The sequence below is a fragment of the Scyliorhinus canicula genome, chromosome 16 (assembly GCF_902713615.1).
Source record: "Scyliorhinus canicula chromosome 16, sScyCan1.1, whole genome shotgun sequence".
NCBI lineage: Eukaryota > Metazoa > Chordata > Chondrichthyes > Carcharhiniformes > Scyliorhinidae > Scyliorhinus > Scyliorhinus canicula.
In genome coordinates this window covers 115051513-115074176 of record NC_052161.1, presented here as the reverse complement: position 1 = coordinate 115074176, position 22664 = coordinate 115051513, and the positions used below count along the sequence as shown (strand labels likewise).

Here is a 22664-nt window from a genome sequence, read left to right as displayed (position 1 = left end):
CAGATCCCATGGAACTGTATTTCTCCACAAATTCTACCCCCTATTCCCGCCCACCTGGCTGAAGACTTTCTGGGCCAAGGCATTGGTTACTTTTGTGTCCACTTGTCATTTTGCAGGAGTCCAGCCTCTGCGAGCTACGCCAGCTCCCACACCTGGGGGTAATAGCTACACCAGCACCCACACCTGGGGTTAATGGCTATGCCAGCACCCACACCTGGGGGTAATAGCTACGCCAGCACCCACACCTGGGCTTAATGGCTACGCCAGCACCCACACCTGGGGTTAATGGCTATGCCAGCACCCACACCTGGGGGTAATAGCTACACCAGCTCCCACACCTGGGGGTAATAGCTACACCAGCACCCACACCTGGGGGTAATAGCTACGCCAGCACCCACACCTGGGGGTAATAGCTACGCCAGCACCCACACCTGGGCTTAATGGCTACGCCAGCACCCACACCTGGGGGTAATAGCTACGCCAGCACCCACACCTGGGCTTAATGGCTACGCCAACACCCACACCTGGGGTAATGTCAGTTTAAATGTAGATTTTGGAAATTGCTAACGGGTGTAAATTTGTATTTCTTTGTACGTTACTGTAGCACTTCTGATGGGAGGAACATGGCAAAAGTAATTCGTGATTTCCTGTACGCTCAACAAGTCCAGTCTCCTGTTGAACTCTTCTCTGACTGGCTGCTAGTGGGTCATGTGGATGAGTTCATGACCTTCGTTCCAGCCCCTGATAGAAAGGTAACCAATCACACTGGGGCCTACAAATGCCCTGTTCATGTACCGAGATGTGTATAACATGGAACAAGTGGCAGCCAGAGAGCATGTCCTGTCCCTCACATTCCTCGTGGAAACAAAATGAGGGAACGTTCTGAAACACCTTGGAGCCATTCCTAATTGATGAAAAAATATTCCTTTCACCGTTGGATGTTCACGGTTCTGATCTCGGGCTGGATAATCCAGGAGCACCCGAGTTGGAGACTGAGGCACCTCTTTGAACTTGGCATACCGGCCTTGGGTTTAATGCCAGGTCCCTGAAGGCATTAGAACTTCCTGTGTTGGAAAACCCTGTTCTTAGTTTCACCCCCCCCCCCCTACTTCTAATGTAGGTGTGCAAAGAAGGGGCAGGTGCAGATTCTGCACGTGACTAAACATGGTACTCTTTAAAGAGGAGTTTTCTGGCCAATATTTATACCTCAGCCAATATTGCTAAAACAAATTGTGGCCATTTTCTCGGTTCAAATTTTGAGATCTTGGCTGTGTCCAATTTGGCTGTTGCATTTCCCCACATCAGAACACTGACTACAGTTCTAAAATGTTTCATTGGCTGTAACATGCTTTGAGATGTTCGGAGGTTGTGATAGGCTCTTTATAAATGAAAGTTCTTTCTTATCTTACTGAGGGAATCATAACCTTTAAGATTCTTATATGAACTCTCCATTCCTGCAGGGTTTTCGGCTTGTTCTCTGCAGTCCTGATGCCTGTTGCAAGTTGTTCAAGAAGCTCGAGCAAGAAGGTCATGGGGAAGCTCAGATGTTTGAAGGTGAGTTTCTGACCAGCTGTAGTCTGTAATAGATAGTTATGCATGCATCAAACCCAATTCTTTCTTCACACACAAGACGCTCGAGCGAGAGCATGAAGCATCCGGAGAATCCCGGGAGAGCCCTCTTGCGGGCTTCCCGGCTGCCTTTGCGCCTCGTGGGATTTACCTGTGAGGCATTGGAATTGGAATTCTTCCCAAAAGGGGTGGGACCAAATGCTGCTCCGGAAGTTGGTCTGAAATCTACTTCAGGCCTGCCTACCCAGGACCTACTGGCCTCCCTCAATTTACTGGGTAGGCTGGAGCCAGTGTTGGTTAAATGCTGGTCCACAAGAACACGGTGTCTACTGGGCTATCGGAGACCCCTGGGTGGTCAGGGTCAGTGTAGGGTGGCCCCCTGGCCCTCAGCCTGGAACATAAGCACCTTGGCACTGCCCAGCTGGCACCTTGGCATTCCACCCTGGTTTGAAGGGTGGGTGTGTGCAGGGCAGGTAAGTAGGGGCCTCGGTAAGTTGCGGGGTAGCAGGTGGAGGTCCTGGAAGGGAAGGGGGTGGTGCTGTAAGGGGGCTTGGGGGGGGAGGGGGCAGGGACCCTAGCAGAGTGTCCTCACTTAGGGGTGGGCAATGCCCTGTGTGCGGGTAGGGGGGGTGGTGACATTTCCCATGGGTGGGGAGTGTGGGGGACTCACAAGCTCACTTGGAGATCGGGACACCCTTTCAAAATGGCGGCCTGATCTTTGAGTTCAGCTCCCCAGTGCAGTGTGGGCTAAACCAGTGAGAAACTCCCCAGGGCCCCAAAATGTGACGTGTCATTGGATAGTGGTGGGGAACTCGCCTTCAGAGCCGGTGGGAAATTTGCTGAAAAACCCGCCACAAATTAATTTAACATTTTTCCAGAGAATCGTGGCCACAGTTTTTTTTTGAGTGGGCTGTTTCCATTGCTAAAAATGGGCACGCACAAAGGTAAGTGTTCTCTTTGGGTATGGCTCTAAACAAATGAACATAAACCTCCTTTGTCTTTAACTTGGATACCATGCTGGTCTTTTCTGTACATGATCACGCAAGTGGGATCAGATGACATCTAATTAACTAGGATTAAGGGAGCTATAATTCCACAATTTAAAGGACCTGGGTCAGATTAAGTGACACAATAAGAGTATAGGGAGAGTGAAGAGTAGAAGTTATGAAGCTTGGGAGCAACAAGAGAGGAAAGATCCTAGAACTATCGGGAGGCTGGAGGCTAGAGATGACATTACAATTATCTTGTCTTGTGTCCTGTTGAATACTGTAAAGCTTTTCAGTGATTCAGTATGAGGAAGCAATCTTAGTGTTGTTGTCTTCTGCTTTATAATGCAGAGGTTGGCAGGGATAACGATGACAAAGAATAAAAGTAATCTCTATAAACCTCCAGATGTTCATAAGGGGGGTTTGGTTTGAAGGATGCAGAGAGTGGTTGACCGATTACTGATGGGTCAAGCTGCAAAATTATAGAGTCACTGTTCAAGGAACCAACTGAATAAGAACAATATGTGTCTTTATTTTCCAATCAGGTCAGAACACACAGTCAATCAAAATAAACAAAATCCTTGGCAATCAAAAACTGCTCGAAGATAATGTGTATGTGCAGGTGAGTTAGTGAAACAATAAGGTTAGGTTTAATCGTATTCTGTGTGAAATTATTTATCACTTATTCATTTGTTATTTCTCCTTTTACCCTTTCTGATCTCTCTTACTTAGCAATGTATTGACTGGAACCGAGATGTTCTCAAGAAGGAATTGGGGTTGGATGAAGACGATATTATTGACATTCCCGTGTTGTTTACATTGGATCAGAAGCATGGAAAAGCAATGTCGTTTTTTCCAGATATGGTGAGTAAAATCTGGAGTTTTGGAAGGATACAATAGCTCCTCCCGTCCTCCTCCACTGCTGAAACCACAGCATTTTTTTACCTGATGGCTCGATGTTTCCAGTGCTCACCCAGCCAGCCTTCCTGCTTTAACCTCCACAAGTTTCAATAAAAAGTCTTCCAACACCAGGTTAAAGTCCAACAGGTTTGTTTCGAATCACTAGCTTTCGGAGGGCAGCTCCTTCCTCAGGTGAATGAAGAGGTGGGTTCCACGACCACATATAAAGACAAATTCAATGATGCAAGATGATACTTTGAATGCGGGTCTTTGCAGTTAATTAAGTCTGTACAGGTCCAGACAGGTTAGAGGTGTGAATTGTCTCAAACCAGGACAGTTGGTAGGATTTTGCAAGCCCAGGCCAGATGGTGGGGGTGAATGTAATGCAACATTAATCTAGCATCCCGGTTGAGGCCGTACTCATACGTGCAGAACTTGGCTATCAGTTTCTGCTCGGCGATTTTGCATTTGTCACGTGTCCTGAACCGCCTTGGAGAACGCTTACCCAAATATCAGAGGCTAAATGGCCTTCAGGACGCGCGGCACCTCTTTAACCAGTGATTATCACTCTCTCCAATCGCACCATCTGGACCTGTAAAGACTTAATTACCTGCAAAGACTCATTCAAAGTATCATCTTGTATCATTGAATTTGTCTTTATATGTGGTTGAGGAACCCACCTGAGGAAGGAGCTGCGCTCTGAAAGCTAGTGATTCGAAACAAACCTGTTGGACTTTAACTGGTGTTCTAAGACATCTTACTATGCCCACCACAATCCAATGCCGGCATCTCCACATATAAGTTTCAACACACTGGAAAATGTTCAGCCTGTGTCCTGAAATGCACTATAACCCGATAGTCCACATCCTCTTCAAGTTTAATTGGCTCCCTGTGCATATACCAATTAATTTTATAATACACCCACCCAAATGTATACAAGCTTATCTTTTCCCACCTTATTTTATTGGCCTCATTCTGTTTTGCAACCCACATAGATCCTTTGTTCCTCTCACACTTGTTATCTGGCATTCCACGATTGCTGGTTTCTCAAGCCAGTTAGTGCACTCCTGTTCTGTGGAACTGACTTGCAGCAAGTCCAACTCCCCTATCACAGAATCTCACAGTGCTTAAGAGACCCTTCGGCCCATCGAGTCTGCACTAACACGTGAAAAACACCTGGCCTGGCTATCCAATTTTCATTTACCAGCACTTTTGCCCATAGACTTGAATGTTATGATGTGCCAAGTGCTCATCCAGGTACTTTTTAAAGGATGTGAGGCAACCCACCTCTACCACCCTCTCAGGCAGTGCATTCCCGACTGTCACTACCCACTGGGTGAAAATGTTTTTGCTCAGATTCCCCCTACACCTCCTACCCCTCACCTTGAACTTGTGTCCCCATGTGACTGACTCTTCAACCAAGGGCAACAGCTGCTCCCTATCCATTCTCTCCATACCCCTAATAATATTGTATTCCTCGATCAAGTTGGGCCCTCAGTTTCCTCTGCTCCAACGAAAACAACCCAAGCCTATCCGACCTCTCTTCATAGCTTAAATGGTCCGCCGCAAGCAACATCTTAAATTTCCTTTGCACCCCTTCTGGTGCAATCACCTCCTTTCTATAATGTGGCGACCAAAACTATTTACAATACTCCAGCTGCGGCCTTGCCAAAGTTCTGCACAACTCCAACTTGAGCTCCCTGCTTTTGTAATCTATGCCTCAATTGATTAAGGCAAGTGTCCCATATGTCTTTTTCTCCAATCTACCCTTCAGCCTTCAGAGATCTATGGACAAACATGCCAAGGTCCTTTTTGTTCCTCACAACTTCAGTGGTTAGCTCTGCTGCCTCACAGCACCAGGGACCCGGATTCAATTCCAGCCTTGGGTGACTGTGCAAATTCCAGACATTCTCCCCATGTCTGCATGAGCTTCCTCCAGGTGCTCCGGCTTCCTCGCACAGTCCAAAAACATGCAGGTTATGTGGGCTAGCTATGCTAAATTGTCCCTTCGTGTCTAACGGTTAGGTGGGATAATGGGGATAGGGCGGGTAATGGACCTGGTTGGGGTGCTCTATCAGAGGGTCGGTGAAGACTCGATAGGCCGAATGGCCTCCTTCTGCACTGTAGGTATTCTATGATTCTAACTTCTTAATATCATGCCATTCATTGAATTCTCATCAAATTACTCCTTCCAAAGTATATCACCTCACTTTTCATCAAATTACTCCTTCCAAAGTATATCACCTCACTTTTCAGAGTTAAATTCCATTAGCCACTTATTTGCCCATTTGATCATTGCAGTCTATCTTCTGATAACTCGGGACACTCAACCTCACTATTGACCATGGCCAATCTTTGTGTCATCTGCAAACTTGCTGATCCTACCCCCCACATAGTGCTACCTCACATATATTATTGGCTCTCAGAAAGAAATGCCTCGACTTTAAAATTCTCATCCTTGTTTTCAAATCCCTCCAAGATCTTGTCCCTCCATATCTCTTCCAACCCCCAAGGTAATTTAATTCTGGCCTTTGAGCATCCCTGATTTTATTCACTCCACCATTGGTGGCCATGCTTCAGCTGCCAGGCCCTCCTTCCCTAAACTTCTCCATCTCTGTTCCTCAAGACCTGTCCCTTAGTCACCTGGCCTAATATCTTCATAAGTGGTTTGGTGCTAAATTGTCCTTCATAAAAATCCAGTGAAGCGGTTTTGGATGTTTTACATTAAAAGGTATTTACCAATTGTAGAGCTGTTATTGGAACTACCTGTCCAGTTCCTTTTTTGCCACTTCTCTTTCTGTTTTCAGAAGTCTCATCAAAACACTTCCCTTTGACCTAGCCTTTCCCCATCCTAACCTTCTCCCTTATCATATCAGTATCCATTGTTTTGCCAGCAATCCTCTGGTACTTCATCCAAAAGACTATTTTCATAGATGGTCAGTCCCAGAGAGATTGTGCAGGCAGTCCAAGCTCAGCCCAGGTTACTCTGAAATCTGATGTACCGACAGACCACTTTGGGGTTGTGGAAGGACAAAAATTGCCATGCCTGAGGCAGCCCTGGTGTCTGAAGCAAGAGTTCTAACGTAAATTCAGCAGCATGAGAACCCATTTCAGTCGATGACATCTGTGTCTTCAAAAGGATGGATCGTGCAAACAGCAGCGTAGTTGAGAATGCAATTTGAATAAGTGGTTTCTGAAATGTGCAGCTGGGTGAATCTTGATCCATGGATTGGTTTAGCAGCAAACAGGCTGGATGCCAAGGCACCCAGGAGACGCAACGCAACCATTGGAGCCATAAATAAAAGAGTAACAGCCATCTGTGTCCCTTTAGGTGAATATGATAGTCCTCGGCAAATACCTGGGCATTCCAAAGCCGTTTGGGCCTCTGATAAATGGAAAATGTCCACTGGAACTGGAGGTGCGCGAAGCATTGGAACCACTCGGCCTGGATTGTAACTTTATCGATGACTTTGCTGCCTATCATTTGTTGACTGGTGAAGTTCACTGCGGTTCCAATGTTCGTCGAAAGCCATTTAGCTTAAAATGGTGGAATATGGAGATGGAATGACCACCAACACCAAAGTATTCTTTTTAGTTTTTATTTTGTGTAGCCATAATAAAATGCAAATTACTGACAAAAGACTATCAATGTGAAACCGGTACCATTGAAACACCATTTCGCAGTCTGAACTTAACATTTATGCTTGATTATTTAATTGTTCATCAGAGTTTGTTTCCTGGCCACAGGTCATTGATCCAGTGTTTTATGCATGGGTGGAGGTATTCTGAAGCTTTGATCCCATGACATTGTAAACCACATGTCATCTAATCATATGAGGTTGGGGAAGGTGGGGAAGCTAGTGTCAGGAAGAACTTTGATTTGAGCAGTAACTAGAGTAAGTCGCTGAAATTACATTGACATTCTGATTTCCCTCATAACCAATTTTAATGTAATGCCTCAATGATAGATCTGTTACTGATAGTAATTGGTGTAATGCCTCAGTATTGACATTCACCTTAGAATCACAGAATCCCCCTGAATTGCAGAAGGTCCAATCAGGCACTTCAGTTGTTGTTTTCACTGGCCCGACCCCTCTCCTTATCTCCTTTGAGTCTGATTTGGATTCTAGTTTTGTGATAATGACTTCTCTGACTGGAAATCTCAGACTTCACTCAGTTCAAGAACCCATCCTATGTTTTTCTGTTTCCAACCACTGTTCCTCATCCACCAACCAAAAGAAATAATCCTTCAAATAAACAGATTAGCAGGTTTTTCTTACTCCTATACTAGCTGCTCATGCTCTGTGCTGGTGCTACAGTTGTGCGGGAAATGCTGGTTCCCATGCCCATCCAATTCCCATTTCGATCTCTTCCTTGATCACCATTCTCCAATTTCCCTCTCCTTTGAACCGGGTGGCACATTGGTTAGCACTGCTGCCTCACAGCACCAGGGACCTGGGTTCGACTCTGACCTCGGGTGACTGTGTGTGGAGTTCTCCCCCATGTCTGCGTGGGTTTCCTCCCGTTTCCTCCCCCAGTCCAAAAAATGTGCAAGTGAGGTGGATTGCCTATGCTAAATTGTCCTTAAAGGTCCAAAGGTTAGGTGGGGTTACAGAGATAGGGTAGGGATTAGCTTGGTGTAGGGTGGTCTTTCAAATGGTCAGTGCAGACTCGATGGGCCAAATGGCCTCATTCTGCACTGTAGGGATTCGATGATTGTATTCCCAAGCCCAATTCCCTTCTCTCCATCTTTCCCATTTCTTCAACCCTAATCTCGGAGTGGTCATACATTTGAGTCTCCTTGTCCATTCCATTCAATGGAAACTGTTCATGCATCGATGATGCCAGGCATTTTCAAAGTGGGGGTCACGACCCGCGGGAGGGTTGTGGAGCCATCCATCACGGCATTCCCGATCGCGTGAATTCAGGCGCTATGGCCGCAGCAGCCAGGGTTTAAAAATGCAAGCGGCTTTAGAAATTACGCATTCTGCATGCATACCTGCTCATCAGTATGCATGCCCAGAGCCCAGAGAGAAACACACCTCCACCTGACGTCAGCGCGCTAACCCAGGAGGAGATTTTTAAAAAAATTCAATTCAGTTTTCCTGCATCTGTATTGAATATGCTCAATAGCTGAGCCTGCAGAACTCTCTTTGATAGTAAATTTTAGAGATTAAAAAGATTCACAATGCATTAAGTAATTCCTCCTCATCTATGTCTAATATTGCCGCATTGTAATTTGTAAACTATATACCCAGGCTGTAAACCACCCATCTGAGGAAAACTTGCATTCTGCATCTGCTCTGTAGAGTCCTGAGAGAATAATGCCTGTTTCAATTAGGTCATTTCTCATTCTTCACTACTCTAGACTACAGAATATAAGCCCAGGCTCACCTCTAGCATTAAAAGTAAGAGAAAATGGCGGGTCACGAACGTCGGCAGGCATGGGTCCCGAAGGATGGCCGGTTGGTAAAAATGGGTCCCGGGCAAAAAGTTTGAAAAACACTGGACTATGCTATTCCTTTGTCTGGGACACAATTCTAGATTTATTAAACACCACCAGCAACAGTTTGGTGATTCTTTGAGGAAATGTTACTGACCAGGCCTCAGCATTCCTAGATCTGAGACCTGCAATTCACTCTGGTATTCTTGTTTAATGCATTTGTATTGAATTTCCCTCTTCTGTACTTTAACAGAGGGATCAACCATTTTATTTTGAACCGGTTGATAATACCTCTGCTTCAATGGTGGCTTTTGAATTTAAAAAAACAATGAGCTTACTGAAAAATATATGTTCTGTCTATTCTTGGAGCAATTAACTCCAATATTATTGCTCACCAGTATTTGCTTAAACTTCTTGCAGTCAAAGGGCCAGGCTTCGAGCAGTAAGAGACACAACAATAATAATAGTTATTATGATAATACTCTTTATTATTGCCACAAGTAGGCTTACATTAACACTGCAATGAAGTTACTGTGAAAATCCCCTAGTTGCCACACTCCAGCGCCTGTTCGGGTACACTGAAGGATAATTCAGAATGTCCCATTCACCTAATCAGCATGTCTTTTGGGACTTATGGGAGGAAACCCACGCAGACACGGGGAGAACATGCAGACTCTGCACAGACAGTGACCCAAGCGGGAATCGAACCCAGGTCCCTGATGCTGTGAAGCAACAGTGCTAGCCACTGTGCTACCGTGCGGCCCAATTATAATAATATAATTAGTCAAAGCCTCATGGGTCATTAATGAGTAAATTAACCCTGGTTCCTGGACTTGATCACCTTATGCTTCCAATAAGAGTTGCTGGATGTGCAAGGATGTTGAACGAGGAATGTAAATGGGCTCAATCCATTCATACTCACCAACTAGAAGCACACAGGATTAGTAACATTGAGGCATCCATGAAATTCAATCCCAGCAAGGGTCTGAATATTTACAAGAGGGAAATTTATGCAAACTGAAATATAAAAACCGTGAGGGAAGAGATGAAATTCCGGAATAGTCAAAAGGCCACAGTGGTTAAAAACAATTACGATTCAAATAAGCTACAGCAGACACTTACTCCAGTAAGAAAGATTTCCTTGCTACAACACCATTATCGTCAATATAAAAGCAAAATACTGCAGATGCCGAAAATCTGAAAACAGAAAGTGCTGGACAATTTCAGCTGGAGAAAGAGCAAAGCTTAAAACATTTTTACGCAATAAATGATTAGGATCTGAAATACACAGCCAGAGAGAGTGGTGAAGACATAATTGGGTATTTCAAAAGAGAATTGGATAATTATCTTAGGAGATACAGTTTGCAGGGTTATGGAGAAAGGCAGGTGAAATGGGACAAGCTGAGCTATTTTTGCAGAGTTGGCACAGGCTGAATGGCCTCCTTTTGTCATTGATAATACTCATTAATAATATTAATAATAATAGAATCATTCTATTCTCCTCGGTCAATGACAAAATGGTCCTTTGGAAAGGAAAATTCAGATGGAAGTCACCATCATGAAATGTTCATTCTGTTTCTTTTTATAGAAACTGTCAGGCCTGCTGAATATTGCTAGCATTTACCTGTTTGTATTATATTAAGATCCAGTTAATCAATCTTTATTGATTTGTCATAGATATGAAGAGTCCAGACTCACTGTTTCATGATTGACATCTCTGGGGCACGCAGAGGGATTTACATCCTATCCATTTAAAATGCATTGTACTGAGTGTTTCACTTGCATTTGAGTGGTTCAGGGTAAATTTGAGTTATCACACACCAGTCTTCTTCCACTCGGCTCACCGGCAGACTGCTACTAGCTGCACTCACCTCAGAATTAACAATCAGCAATTGGGAGACCGACCCACTCGTTTTCGTAATAGTTCTTCATCACATTTGAATGTGCAATCTCCTTCAGTAGTTTTCTGTTAATGCGCTTGTGTAAAACTCTCCACTGTGTCACTTAACAGTAATTAACTTCTTGCTCCTTTGCTCTTTACAGTTCCTTTCAACTCCTGCTTACTTATCAAGTCAGGAATCTGTTCAGTGGGGGTTTTGTTTTTAGAACAGATCCCTTGAAAATTTGGAACTTTTAGTAACGAAATTTTGAGCAGAGCTTAAAGCCAAGGAGCATGATGGACAGCACGGTAGCACAGTGGGTAGCCAGGGTCCCAGGTTTGATTCCCGGCTTGTGTCACTGTCTGTGCGGCTTCTGCGCGTTCTCCCTGTCCCTGTGTGCGTTTCCTCCGGGTGCTCCGGGTTCCTCCCACAAGTCCCGAAAGATGGGCTGTTAGGTAATTTGGACATTCTAAATTCTCCCTCTGTGTACCCGAACAGGTGCCAGAATGTGCCGACTGGAGGCTTTTCACAGTAACTACATTGGTGTTAATGTAAGCCTATTTGTGACAATAAAGATTATTATTTTTGGAATTGCCCAGTATAGCTGGTAGGTGGGAAGAATGTAAATCAACAATGAACTACAAAAAATGAACAGGCTTATGCATTTAGAAAAAAATTATATATCTTTATTTCAAAAATACACCGCATATAAAATACATTTGGTTTGTTAATATTCTGTAGTGTACCATACATAATTAAACACAAACTGCAAGGATGATTAACAGCAAAAATGAAAATTCTTGATGGGTACATGATTAGATGACAAAACAGTTTAGCAAAGTTTTGTGCATTATTTCAAAGTCATTTTATATTTTAGCCGAATGGCCCAAATTGGTCACCAGTATTGAATTTCTGCAGGTATTTCAGGAATGGGGAAGTTCCTTTATGCTTTTAAGTGAAACCGTTCTTCATCATTCTTGAATTGGTTCTGGTGAAGGGCCCCCATTTAAAGTATTCACTTGTTCAACATCCTTTTTCCACTCCTGACCAGAATGCTGTGTGTTTCTATTACTGCATCACATTAATTGCCTTTCTTAAAACTTCTCAAAATATCCTGCATACACATTGAATAAGCCAGTTCAGCTGGGGAAGCCTGGCTGCTAGTATTTCCCATTTCAAAATCGTTTAACTCTTTGGGCATTGTGCAGTTTCTGCACCAAACTATTAGAACTTTCTACATATGTAACATAATTCCATTTGTCAGTTTATTTGACGAGGCACTGGCTTTCAGTTTTCATGAATAATGGGTATAATTTTGGATCTCAATTCACTACAATTCGTAAAAAATTCCTGTGACAAAAATTAAATTTGACACATTCAGTCACTAAGGCAGTGGCTGGGACATGTAGGGTGCCAGCTTCCCTGCTGTACTGTCAAACATCTAATGTGGGTGTAGTTAAGTTCCAAAGTTTGAGATTGCATCTTCATGGATGGCTATCAGATTTTAATCGAAAGAATGGGTTAATAGACACGTTAGGTTAGATTGAAACATACTTTAGAATAAAACACAATAACCTCTTGTCAGGATGCCAGAAAGGGAATAATGTGGCTGGAATGCCAAGGTTTGCAAATGATCAGAGTTCACTGAAATCCTTGGTAACTAATATCTTTGTATTGTGTGATACAAAAGCATGTGAAAAATAATGGACCACTGTTTAAAAAGTCAGACTTTCAAACTCAGGTTAACATTTTTCAAATTCACCAACTCAAAACTGGTCAGTTGCTAATCATAGTTTGGATGAAATTAAAGTGATAGGATGCCGCATTTTGAGGTTCTATAGCCTGTACACTGAAATACATGATAAATGTCACAGAGGGCAGAAGACTGAACAAACACACAGCTAAAGTATTATAATATACAACCAAAATCACAAATTAAAAGTTGATGGCATTTGTGGACCATTTAATGAACACCTAAATCTGTATATCGTATGATAGACAACTCTGTTTAAAATAACAGATGTGATTATTTTATTCAGGTCACCATCTTATGTTTTCCCATGACCCCTTCCCAGAATAAAGGATTTGTGGGATTAGCCAGTGGATTTAAAAGGGGCAGCTCGGAGAACAAAGCACAGAGCCAAAGGGGAAAAAGCAGTATGAAGATTTGTTTTTAAGTTATGATTTTTTAATGAAACTATCTTCATATTTTGTTTCAAGTATAGAATGCCTTTGTGGTCTTTTCATGTTTAAATACAAATAGTGTGATGTTGCTAATTGGAACATTTTAATTTTAAAAGATTTCCTGCATTCTCTTCCATTCCTGCTTCTATATTTATCAGCAGTAAAAAGCAAACCCTGCAGTCTAGAATCATAGAATCCCGACAGTGCAGCAGGAGACCATTCAGCCCATTGAGTCTGCACCGGCCTTTCGAAACAGCACTCATGTCTAGTTTTTAACTTGGTTACTTTTCGTCATGCATTGAAGCTACACTCAATAGTTATCCAGCAAAATAAACAGTGGGGTGACCATTTCCCTCATGCAGGCCTCAATGGGCTCAGCAATTTCATTTTTTAGACAATCTGTAGTGAAGTTATTGTGAACATCATCCAATGTCTTTATTATTACAATTATCTTATTCCATGTGCCGTTTCAAGTCACTGTGGGCAATGCAGCCTCTTCCAGCTTTTTCCTCGGCCACAACCTGGTCCATTGTTCTGAGCTACATCTGGGATAACTCGCTCTCCAATTTCCTAAAAGTGCCTGAAATGTGCTGTTTGCCTGTTCCAAAAGCTTGGTTTGGACAGAAACCGCAGGCATCAGCTTTAGTGTTTTAAAAAAAAATTGTGTTACATGCATGCCTCACTGAGACAGCATGAGTTAAAAGGGTCAAAATGGAAAAACACACGCCAACAACATTCTGTATTCAGAAATTATGATCTCCTACGGACAAGTTAATACAGACCTTGCAGTCTTACATTTAATATAGTGTGGATGGTTGTGAAGGAAAACATTAATCTCACTTTTATAAACTAAATCCCTTATTGGGTAATGTTCAGGTGTTTAATACCTTAAAAATTGGTAGTTATATTATCCCTACATTGTACTGAATTATGCCTTGTTTCGAGAACTATATAATTTAGGGGAGGAGCAAGCCTTACAGTGCAAGGCACCAATAAGGTTGAAAGGGAATAGAAAAGGATAGGTTGTGAAGAGCTACTGTGTGACTCAACCATTAACGTCACAAACACAATCCATTGCAAATAGGGAACATCCACAATTTGGCAACTAATCTGAAAAACAAATCTAATATAAAACATGGCTTTCTTGGTGTTCACAGTACAGTGTAATCTTGCTAGTTACAGTCACCAACCATATCCTGTGATGAGTTGAATGCCGAGCATAGCTTGCAACTGGTGCGGGCTACACACCACCTGAAGATTTTCAACATTACAGAAACTCCACCTAACACTCTGATGGATAAGTATTCCGAGTTGTGATCTTTTGAGAATGGATCTGGACTCCTACATCATTAGCATGTAATGAACAACCACTCGCACACAAACCTGAGCCTCTGTATTTAACTTAATATGTTGAGTTACAAAGCAACTTGTTTCACTTAGCTGCCCCTTTCTGAATAATTTAGAATTGTAGACTGAGTAACAGCTCAACGACTTCAGCAGTTGTAATGTTAACTACATCATATATCACCATAATTCCATAGTGTCCTTATAAATAAGGATACATTCATTTTAAAAAACTTGACAAAGTCACATAGATTGATAAAATATACAACCACCACATCCTGTTTATGGGATTACATGAAGTATGAAAGATAATGAAGTTCCATAGTTGTATTTATGGTAACATAGGAAGCATGCACAGTAACATAATCAAACAGTGACATCAAGGCCAGTCTCAAGGCTTGATGTGGAGTACAAGTCTCAAGTCGGAGGGCTCGGATTTGATAACTGGTGAATTAGTGTAACCCATATGTTTCCTAAGCACCAACAACTTGTTCTATATATGTAGAAGCATGCTCTGCATTTAATACAGCCTCACATCTGCAGTTCTAGAGTAATATTTGGCACTGGTGGCTTCAAACAGCAACAAGAGGCAGTAAACCCATTCCATGTTCCACTCAGGGACTAGTGAAAGCCCAAAGCAGCAGAAACTGCTTTACTCTCAGTGCTCTTTTTACTGATCTTAGCATATAGGATAATTATTTCCCCTCCCCCCAATCTGTAATAAACATACATATTATATTCTTTACAAACCGTTTGTTTTCTTGCCAATAGATTTGTATTTTCAATGAGTTCAAGATCTTATTTAATAATACATGTAAAAATAATCGTACCTCAGTAATTATGCTCTTCTGTTAATCAATGCACTTGGGTTGCAATATTCAAAATTACTTCATTTCAAATGGCTCTTAACAATTCTGCCATGTCTGTACCCAATCTATTGGCAAATACTGATCTTATTTGGAAATGTCCGTTTGGTTCATTTGGTAGCATTCACACCTTTCAGTCAGAAGGTGGTAGGTTCAAGCCCCACTCCAGGACTTCCACATGTAACCTGCATTGACACTGTAGCACAGCATTGGAGGAGTGCTGCATTGTTGGAGGTGTTGTCCTTATGAAACTAAGATCCTTCCCTCTTGTTCAAATGAGCACACAAGGGGTTCAGATGGGCACACAATGGATTCATTTATCTCATTGCTGTTTTTTGAACCACGTTGTGTGCAAAATGGCTGCCACACACTGCTGCATAACAATAGCAGGTGCCTGTTAAAAGTTGCTGGAAAGTGCACTCGGGCCTTCCAAGAGATCTGTTAAGGTGCTATATAGACTAACCCCCTTTTTCTAATTGTTTGCTTAACTGTGGTAGAAACTATGGCAACATTAGAACAGGCCAGTTAAAGCAAGTAGCAGCTATGAACTATTAACCATGTTATTTCTGAACAAACAATGACACATTTAAAAAGAACCCAACTTAATTATTAACCCATCAAAATGAAAGGGGAGAAGGGCATCAGTTGCATTGTACAAAGCTCCCAAAGCAGAGACTGTTGACCCTCCTCTTCAAATTCCTGGTATTGCACAATAGAGATATATGATCTCATTACACTTCAGTGCAAACTAGTTGTAAACCTGCACTTAATACAAAGCTTCCATGATTATTCAATCTATCAACTCACTTTGGATGCTGGTTAATGTTACAATTCGGCAAAGTTGCTGCCTGTTGATGCCAAGGCCGTTTTGCCGAATAAAGTTTCAACAGTTTAGAGTGGCTCCGAGCTATGGCACCCTTTGGTTTTTGGTTCAGATCATTTAACTGGTCATTTACAGTGCTGCAGTGACTTTCCTATTTCTCAAACACACAAAATTGCCAGTCATTGGGTTTATCCACTGCTTTTTAAAAGGCATCAGTAGGCCAACTAATTGACACAGCACTCGTATGAGCCAGGCTCAAAGAGGTCACTGTATTTGTTTTTTTTAAATCCATATCACTGACCTGAACTGTGCACATTAAGAGATCAGAGAACCTGGGCTGTGAAATTAACATTAACCAAAACTGCACCATATTAACTGTGATATGCTTGCGTGTTGCATTCTTCAGCATCATTTAATAACTTTATAACATTTAAAATTAAATTCTAAACAGCTTAATCCCTCTTAAAATAGATGCATGGGCTGAATGTTTACACATTAATATCCTATAATCTTAATTTCAAGACACTGGGCTGAAATGTACAGCTTTCATCTACTTGGAGTACCCGAGTTCATGATTCTAGATGGAAAATCAGAACAGAAATCTAATCTCAACCACATATAAAAAGGCTTCTGTATAAAGTTGACACAAGAACACATGGCAAACGTAATTACATAAAATCTGAGAACATTTAGCATAGAAAGCCATTTAGCATTTGTCAATCAGTGAATCTACTCGAACACAATCTCTCTTCTTTTCATCCTGTTTAAATGTCTTTTAACCAGTGTTTATCGAACTCTTTCTTAAAAGGTCTTAACGGATTTGATTTCAATAATCACTTTAAATATCATGTGAAAATATTGTCTACCATCCCCATTTTTGCTTAGACAATTATTCCGGAGTCACTGGTACTTTGTTACTTCCTCTCTGCTCAGTAGAAGTAACCTTTCATTATTTACTCGTTCAAATTTTTAAACACTTCCCCCTCCCAGACTCAGTGTTTAGTTATGCCGGAAAGCCCAGAATTTAATGCCATCAGAGCAGTGAACTCTGACAGGTCATGTGAATGTGTCTGTCTCAGCTCGCTTTTGGGTGAAATTATTGCCCAAATCCTTAACAATTTTCCTGACAAAGCTTTGCAAACATCAAAATAACACATTTGCAGAGAGGGGAGTTGTCTAATGCAGTGGTGTAGCAGAGATCTATACCTTGGAGCAGTAGGTTAAAGGTTTGGTGATAGTTTTGAGTCCCAATCTCAGTCTGATCACCATGTGCAGTTCCTTGTCGAATCATAGAATCCCTACAGTGCAGGAGGCCATTCGATCCATCAGGTCTGCATCGGCCCTCGGAAAGAGCAGCCTACCTAGGCCACTTCCCCACCCCATCTCACCCCGTTTACCTAATCTACACATCCCTGAACATGAAGGGGCAATTCAGCGTGGCCAATCACCTAACCTGCACATCTTTGTACTGTGGGAGGAAACTGGAGCACCCACGCAGACACGGAGAGAACGTGCAAATTCCACAAAGTCATCCAAGGCCAGAATTAAGAAAAGAAAATGAAACAATTTTAGCCTCAGGAGGCGGCAATTACCCCCCCCTGATGGGAGCATACCATCACTTTGGCAGAATTCTCGGAGGAAAAAAGTCACCTTTTATCTTAGCAGCAAGCAGCACTTCACGCAGCATAAGGAATTAAGGGAATTATTGGGGAAAGGGGAAACTAATTGGAGGATTCTATCAAATTTAGAACAAATTTTATTCTTACATCACTATCAATTGTTCGGCAACATTTTTCAAACTGAGATTACTGTCCAGTCTATTGTGGGATTTAAACCCCTGGGATTTACCTTCCCATTGGTCCCAGTACTTTGTTCCAAGCAGAGTACTGCAGTACCACTTCTGGCCACTGCAGCCCTGTGCCTGGTCGGGTTAGAGAGCTGCTGGCCAATCTGATTGGCTAACACCTCTTATGGGCAAGACTTCCTCCCAATGGCAGATGGAAGTCCCACCCACTGTCAATCAAATTCGAATTTGAGAGTTGGCGGTTGCACACAACATGCTGACTCTTGGGATGGAGAAAGTCAATTACTCGCCATTCTTAAAATTCTACCCCACATTCCCACCGACCCCCAATACCCTTTCACCCCTTGCTTACCAAGAATCTATCCATCTTTTTCTCAAAAAATATTCAAAGGCTCTGCTTCTGCTTCTCTTTGAGGAAGAGAGCTCCAAAGACTCATGACTTTGAGAGACAACATCCTCCTCATCTTAAATGGGCAACCCCTTATTTTTCAACAGTGATCCCGAGTTCTATATTCTCCCACAGGAGGCAACATCCTCTACAAGTCCACCGTCAATACCCCTCAGGAAAGGATCTTGTTTTAATTAAGTTGCCTCTTACTCTTCTGAATTCCAGCATATTCAAGCCTAGCCTGTCCAACCTTTCCTCAGAAGACAACCCACCAATTCCAGGTATGTTCCACACAACATATTTCTGTCAAATATTTATTGAATTATATCTTGAATTAGACATTATTCTCTACCTCCACTATGCCCCTGGTCCGTGTACCCACCTCTCTCCAAAGGATTTAGATCGGTTCATCTTCCTTCTCCTGAACAAGTTTGTGCCCCTTTATGAACTTTATAAATTATGTTAAATGTTATTACTGTTTATTATATATATGCACCTCGACTAGCTGAATAAGATTCTCCCCTAAGCTGTATAGTTTAATCATACAAAATTACCTCCTGCCAAGACAAAAATGTGAAATGATGCTGTTCAGTGATAATGTCACACCTGTTTTTAGCTGTCGCAGAGTTGTATTAATACCCAGATTATTTTTTAATCTATTAAAGTAACAGAGTTGACCATTTATTTTAATGGTATCTTACTCCCTCTCTTTTAGGTTTCTCCCAAATGCCAATCCCTTGGAGGTCACCTGTATCTGGGCCTCTATCAATCTTGCTCTTGTCTCTCTCTCTAGCAGTTAGGAGGCATATGATTGAACTGACGGGGGTGAAGCTCCCCTCAGACATTCCCTTATGACTTTTTGGGGAGTGTCAAATCTGCACTCCCATTGTTTTGCTCCCTTCACTCCGTGGCAAAGCCTAAATCGGGAACGGACTCTGAGGAGGAAGCCGCAAACCAGTGGTGCACTATCATATTGCACTGATTGGTTAATGCAGCAGCTATCTAAGTAACCTCAGCAGCAGTGATTGCGCTTTAACTGGAAATGCAGTAAAGGCTAAGTGAATGCAGGGGAAAATGCGTGTAATTGGACTGTTTGTGGTCTGCATTTCTGCATGCCAAGCTTTCCATTTTCACTCTTTCAAATGTCTGCAATTGGGATTTACGTTAGAAAGTGCTAGACAAGCTTTAAGGGATCAGAAAGAAGAATGATTCTGGGACTACAATTTGTTTTCCTCTATTCTTCTCCACACCCACCCCATCTCTTTTGAAGGTACCGACTTTTGATTGGGTGCGGACACACTTTGATACAGTGTCCAAGCAGTCATTTGTCACTGCAGTTATATAGTTAGTGCCAGACTATTTGACCGCGTGAAGGGCATCATTATTGATGATCACACATTGTAATCAGAAGTAGGTATGCTGGCCCATTTGTGCCCCTCTCTAGTCTGGTCATGTGGAAGACAATCATAACCCCTCAAATACTGCTCTTTCTGAAATAAATTAACACAATCGGGACTGAACCTGACACCTTTTCATCCAGGTGACACTACATCACACCAGGAGCCTTTGCCCATGAGGCCTAAGACCCGGCAGAAGTATGCGGCATTGTGCTCAAGTTACAATTCAGAATCTAGATCCTGGCCCCAGGTCACTGTCCGTGTGGAGTTTGCACATTCTCCCCGTGTCTAAGTGGGTCTCACCCCCACAACCCAAAGATGTGCAAGGTAGGTGGATTGCCCCTTATTTGGAAAAAAATAATTGAGTACTTTAAATTTATTTTTTTAAATTCAGAATCTCAATTAAGTGAAACTCGATTTGGGAAAACACAGTGCTAGAAGGCATCAAATTCAGAAAGTAGTCAAAACACTTTTCTTTACAACTGAGTTACCAGTACTACTGCCTAATGCTATTTCCTTATGGTTTTCTGAAACTGTGTAAATTTACTGCAATACAGTATAGCTTCGAAGCTTTAAGTCAAAGCTCAGCACAAATAATAGATATAGACTTCACTGTGGACAAACTAATTACTCATACAGATGAATTCTCTGTTCTCATTGTACAAATAGGACAATAGCACCAAAGCTCATTTTAACACTGGGAGAGTTCTGTGGATTTTAGAACCATAGAGATTTTATACATTCAACCTGCACACTTAACCTTTGTAATTCTGGTACGACTCTACTATTTGTGTGCTTGTAAGTGCAATAGCCGGACCAGCATTAATTCAGGTATTTCAACCAATCTACCAGAGAAAGATGTGTTAATATTCATGTTGGGCAACGTGACAAAGAGAACAGCTTGCTTTGTGTTGAGTCAATATGTCCCTGGCCCCATTGCCAGCATTACTTTAACTCCAGATAGAAAGTGGGTCACACAGTCGTCAAATTTGCTTGGGTTGAACAATCAGGATCCACTTAAAATTGTACTCCGATCTATCACTGTCTCCGCCATGGCCTGATCACACCTCATCACTGCCTAGACTTCGGCCATCATCCAGGTCCCTGCACCCTGGGGAGCTCGTCAGGTTTAGGTAGCCCACATCTGAATGATGCGACCGGGTTGGAAATGTAGACTTTGTGACATTGGAACACTCCGCTCCTTTGCTGCGTCGATTGCTTTCCATAGAACCGAAATTAGTACTACTAGCTGGTGATGGTGTATCACTGGAAGAGAAGAAGAATCAGGTAACTACAACAAAAATAGTAGCTCTTTCTTACATTGATACAAAACCTTTACTGTAGAAAAATTTTATTGGGTGCTTTACAGAGATCTAATCAGACACAAATGGATGTTGAGGCAAAGGAGGACACATTAGGATAGTTGACCAAATGTCTGATCAACTATATAGAGTTTGAAGACAATCTTAAGGAAACAGAAAGACTTGCAGCTAAACAGCACTTTTCATGATCAGCACTTTACAACCAATGAAGTGCTTTTAAAGTGCTGCATTGTGGCAGCTAATTGTGCACAGATAGCTCCACACGAAGCAATGTGAGAATGACCAGATATCTGTGATGTTGATTCAGGGATATTGTCCAGGTCACTGGGAATGATAACTCCTCTGCTCTTCTTCAAAATAGTGCCATTGGATCTTTTTATCCACCCAAGCAGGCAAATGAGGGTTCGGTTTAAAATATCATCTGAAAGACGCCACCGCCGACAATGCAACACTCCCTCGATACTGCCCTGAAAGGTAGGCCGTGTGCTCAGGCCCTGGAGTGAATCTGGAACATGACGACTCAGATGACTACCAATTGAGCCATTGCTAACTGATGGGGAGATTGTAGAAATGCAGAGGGATTTATGGAAGGAACTTCAATGCATAAGTGCCGAACACTGAGCAGCAATTCAATAATGGATCAAAAGTCGAGGGGTACAAGAGACCAGAGTCAGAGGAATGCAGAGTTCTTGAAGGTGTTGTAGGGGAAGGAGGTTACAGGCATAGAAAGAACTGTGACCATGGAGGAATGAAATTTTTAAATTAGAGGCTTTGAGAGATCAGAAACCATGGTAGGTCATTACAGTCATGAGTGATTGGTGAATGGCATTTGGTACAGTACGGAATACAGGCAGTGGAGCTTTAGAAGTGCTGAAATTTAGTGAGCAAGCACAAAATGGGAGAATTGGAATAGTTGAGTCGGGCGACGACAAAAATCTGGATGACTTTTTCAGCAACAGAAAGGCCTAAGGCGGTGGTGGAGATTGGAACTATAATGGAGATGGAAATCTCTTTGTTCCAAGAGTTTGGGGCTGAGGTTGTGAAGAGGCTGGCTCAAAATGAGACAGTGGAAAGAGTACAGAGTATTGGGTACAGAGACAACAACTTTATTGTTTTAAATGCTTATATGGAGAAAACTGCAACTCATCCAAGATGGGTACAGAAAACACTGCCAAGAAGTGTGGTGGAGGCATGATGAATCGAAGCACTCAAGAGGGCATAAGGTGATGAGTGGGATTCATTAAACACCCTGCCGCATGTTTATTGTTAGCGGAGGCAGCCCACCAGCGGGAACTACCGACCCGGCCATTGTAAACGGGATTTTCTGGTGATAGCCCCCCTCATTGCCGGGAAACCAGAGTGCCAGCGTGGGACCGGAATTTCCTGCTGCCGTGAACAGCTGGTAAATCCCGCCCGAGAACGTGTAGCACTACGAGGGAAATGCAGGAGAATGGCACTAAGTCATAATATTCAGTTGAAGAGCAAGTGCAGACATGCTGGCCGAATGACCTCCTTCTACACTATAACAATTCAGTGATCCTGTGAAGTACTCTGGAATTAGAGACACTGGAGAAGTTGAGATAGGTAGTGGAGCTGAGTGCCAGCACATCTATGGAACCTAACCTCATGTCTGGGGCTGTGCGTGATGAGGAATATAAGGAAACCGTCATGGATGGCTTTATAAGACCATAAGACACAGGGACAGAATTAGGCCACTCGCCCCATCGAGTCTGCTCCACCATTCAATGATAGTTGACA

The 22664-nt window shown here is 42.5% G+C and overlaps 2 protein-coding genes across 17 annotated transcripts in view; one reads left to right on the top strand and one right to left on the bottom strand.

Moving 5' to 3' along the window:
• padi2 (peptidyl arginine deiminase, type II) overlaps positions 1-7095 on the top strand; it is a 41708-nt gene extending 34613 nt beyond the window's left edge. For all 4 annotated transcript variants that reach the window (XM_038821892.1, XM_038821893.1, XM_038821891.1 and 1 more), the window contains 5 exons: positions 605-752; positions 1461-1554; positions 3101-3177; positions 3288-3419; positions 6787-7095. In XM_038821892.1, coding sequence (XP_038677820.1) covers positions 605-752; positions 1461-1554; positions 3101-3177; positions 3288-3419; positions 6787-7023 — 688 coding nt within the window. In that variant the 3' untranslated portion in view covers positions 7024-7095. The remainder of the gene's footprint in view (positions 1-604; positions 753-1460; positions 1555-3100; positions 3178-3287; positions 3420-6786) is intronic.
• Positions 7096-14340: 7245 nt separating this feature from the next.
• ccdc30 (coiled-coil domain containing 30) overlaps positions 14341-22664 on the bottom strand; it is a 200159-nt gene continuing 191835 nt past the window's right edge. For 9 of the 13 annotated variants that reach the window (XM_038773500.1, XM_038773501.1, XM_038773502.1 and 6 more), the window contains one exon: positions 14341-20850. In XM_038773500.1, coding sequence (XP_038629428.1) covers positions 20646-20850 — 205 coding nt within the window. In that variant the 3' untranslated portion in view covers positions 14341-20645. The remainder of the gene's footprint in view (positions 20851-22664) is intronic. The other 4 variants (XM_038773509.1, XM_038773512.1, XM_038773510.1 and 1 more) reach the window with 3 other exon arrangements.